We start from the raw sequence: 2,186 nt of genomic DNA, 5'->3' as shown, positions 1-2,186 counted from the left end.
CCCATAGGGATTTTTTTCAGTTTAAAAATCAGTCCATCTATAATTTTACACCCTTCGTAGAGAATAACCCTTGGCATACAAGCTATACAGTAACATATACTGTAACATATACAGTAACATATATATATACAGTAACAGTGGGTGACTCAGCCTCTGCTCACTTTTTCGAGCTGGAGAAAGTAGCGTGACCTCCACTACTGCAGCTGGTCCGGGAAACAGCAGGTGGCGCTGTAGTAAACATTGATGCCGCTCTTGGTGCAGAAACTCTGTGGTATAATCGTGGCGCTCGCAGATGACATCTCTTCTCACGTGTGCCCGGTAAACACATGTCTGCGGGCACTAGTGCAAGGATGGCGTCAGGTATTTAGGTGTTTTTTTTTACAGATCAGTAGTTGTGGAGGGTCAGTCGGATGTTGCTGCTCGGGAGTGTTACGTGTGATTTGTTCAGTGGTGTATACTTTTACCGGCAATGGGAGGAAGGGGAGATGGAGTGAATCTCGGCAGTGCTACATATATCATCCATTATATGTAATTAGAGCATTTTACTATCCAAAAACGGCGTGATCACTGGAATGAGGGTGACGAGTGTTTGTCGTTGGAGCTGGGTGTTTGAGATGACTGGTGGTCAGAGTGATATCATATGTACTTCTTATAACCTTTGTATACTTGTACAGGCAGTGAAACTCAAGGGGACTGGTAATACACAGTTGTCAGTTTATTCATAGATCTGTAGGAGTATTAGAGGAAATGTGAAACTCAACGGCCCACATAATTTAAAGCCCCTGCTCCAGTTTTTTGCCTGACTTTACACATTCTTTTAGTGAAAACTGCTGGCACGTGTATTTATAAAGTATCCGGCACTCATTTGTGTCACCCGACGCAGGGATTCTGCAGGAAAGGGGGTGTTCTGAGTTATCATGCAGTGCCCTACAGAATTGTGTTGCACACCTTAAGTTAAAGGTGCACCACTCTGTCAGAGCAGTGCAGAGAGCACCAGATTCATATAGAATTTGCACCACAATTCATGAATCTGGCGCACCCTGCACAGTTAAACATGGGCAAATCTTGAGTATTCTGGCCCAAAAATCTGTCCAAAATGCTTTGCACTATGTTTATTGAGGGTTTTTGACCATTTTTAGTCACTTTTCAGAATTGATCAAGAAATAGGGGTCTTGTCCAGTGACAAAAAATGTATTAATATGACACAGTAAACTAATAGAAAGTGGAAAGTATCACTGTAACACTGTAACACAGTCTTATACTACATCAGACTTATCATCCAGCATGATACATCTTGCATAGAGCATTTTCCTCTATTGCTGGCTGAGCAGCCAATCCAGAAAATTAAAGAGGACCTGTCACCCAAATTTTCAGCACTAGGAGCTGCTTACTAAAGTAAGCTGCTCCTAGTGCTTGAACAAACACTGCAGTGTTAGAGTGATAGCGTTACTGGAAACCTCCGGTAACGCTATCAAACACTGCGGCAGGGTACAATTTAATCATGTATTCATGAGGGGGCGGTCCAAGGCGCTGCCTCTTCCCCGACCGCCCCGCTCGCTCCATAGGCCGGCAGTGACTCCAGGCCTCATGGATACGTCAGACAGCTTTGCGAGCTGTCCGACACTTAACTGTATCCCGCCACAGTGTTAGATAGCGTTACCGGAGGTTTCCAGTAACACTATCCCTATAACACTGCGGCGTTTGTTCAAGTACTAGGAGCTGCTTACTTTAGTAAGAAGCTCCTAGTGCCAAAAATATGGGTGACAGGTCCTCTTTAACACCCCAGCTACAAGCCATGGTTAGTAGCTTGGGCCTCCAAGTTTCAGAATTGAATGTTGATCTGCCAATCCAGCAATATGCCAGGGGTGCCGAACCCAAACAGAAACATCGGGCTGTTTATCTCTAGCTATGAATTCTAACTCTGCACTGGTCTACCCATTGATAAGTCTCCCCAAATTAATTGAGGAAGTTTTAAAATACATTAAGTGATGAATAAACAAAGACAACCCCTTGAATGATCTTATGTTTAAGTACTGATAATAACCTCTTTCTTAATAGATATGAAAGAAGACGTGGGAAGAATTCTAGTTCAGTTTAAGAATGAAAGTGGGGAGGTGCTTGGCACTTCATTTGATGTCCCTGTGGATATTACACCAGAGAAATTACAGCTGGTCTGTAACGCCTTC

General features: G+C 43.5%; 1 protein-coding gene across 3 annotated transcripts in view; it reads left to right on the top strand.

Annotated features, from left to right (window-relative positions):
• The first annotated feature begins 223 nt into the window (after positions 1 to 223).
• NLE1 (notchless homolog 1) overlaps positions 224 to 2,186 on the top strand; it is a 16,318-nt gene continuing 14,355 nt past the window's right edge. Inside the window, exons 1-2 of one of the 3 annotated variants that reach the window (XM_072136414.1) lie at positions 224 to 360; positions 2,059 to 2,186. The exon at positions 2,059 to 2,186 is cut by the window's right edge and continues 9 nt beyond it. In XM_072136414.1, coding sequence (XP_071992515.1) covers positions 327 to 360; positions 2,059 to 2,186 — 162 coding nt within the window. In that variant the 5' untranslated portion in view covers positions 224 to 326. Of the gene's footprint in view, positions 361 to 402; positions 529 to 2,058 lie in introns of those variants that run through there. The other 2 variants (XM_072136415.1, XM_072136416.1) reach the window with 2 other exon arrangements.

The sequence above is a fragment of the Engystomops pustulosus genome, chromosome 2, assembly GCF_040894005.1.
Source record: "Engystomops pustulosus chromosome 2, aEngPut4.maternal, whole genome shotgun sequence".
Classification (NCBI taxonomy): Eukaryota; Metazoa; Chordata; class Amphibia; order Anura; family Leptodactylidae; genus Engystomops; species Engystomops pustulosus.
The sequence above is the reverse complement of the archived record's forward strand: the minus strand, read 5'-3'. Positions and strand labels throughout refer to the sequence as shown.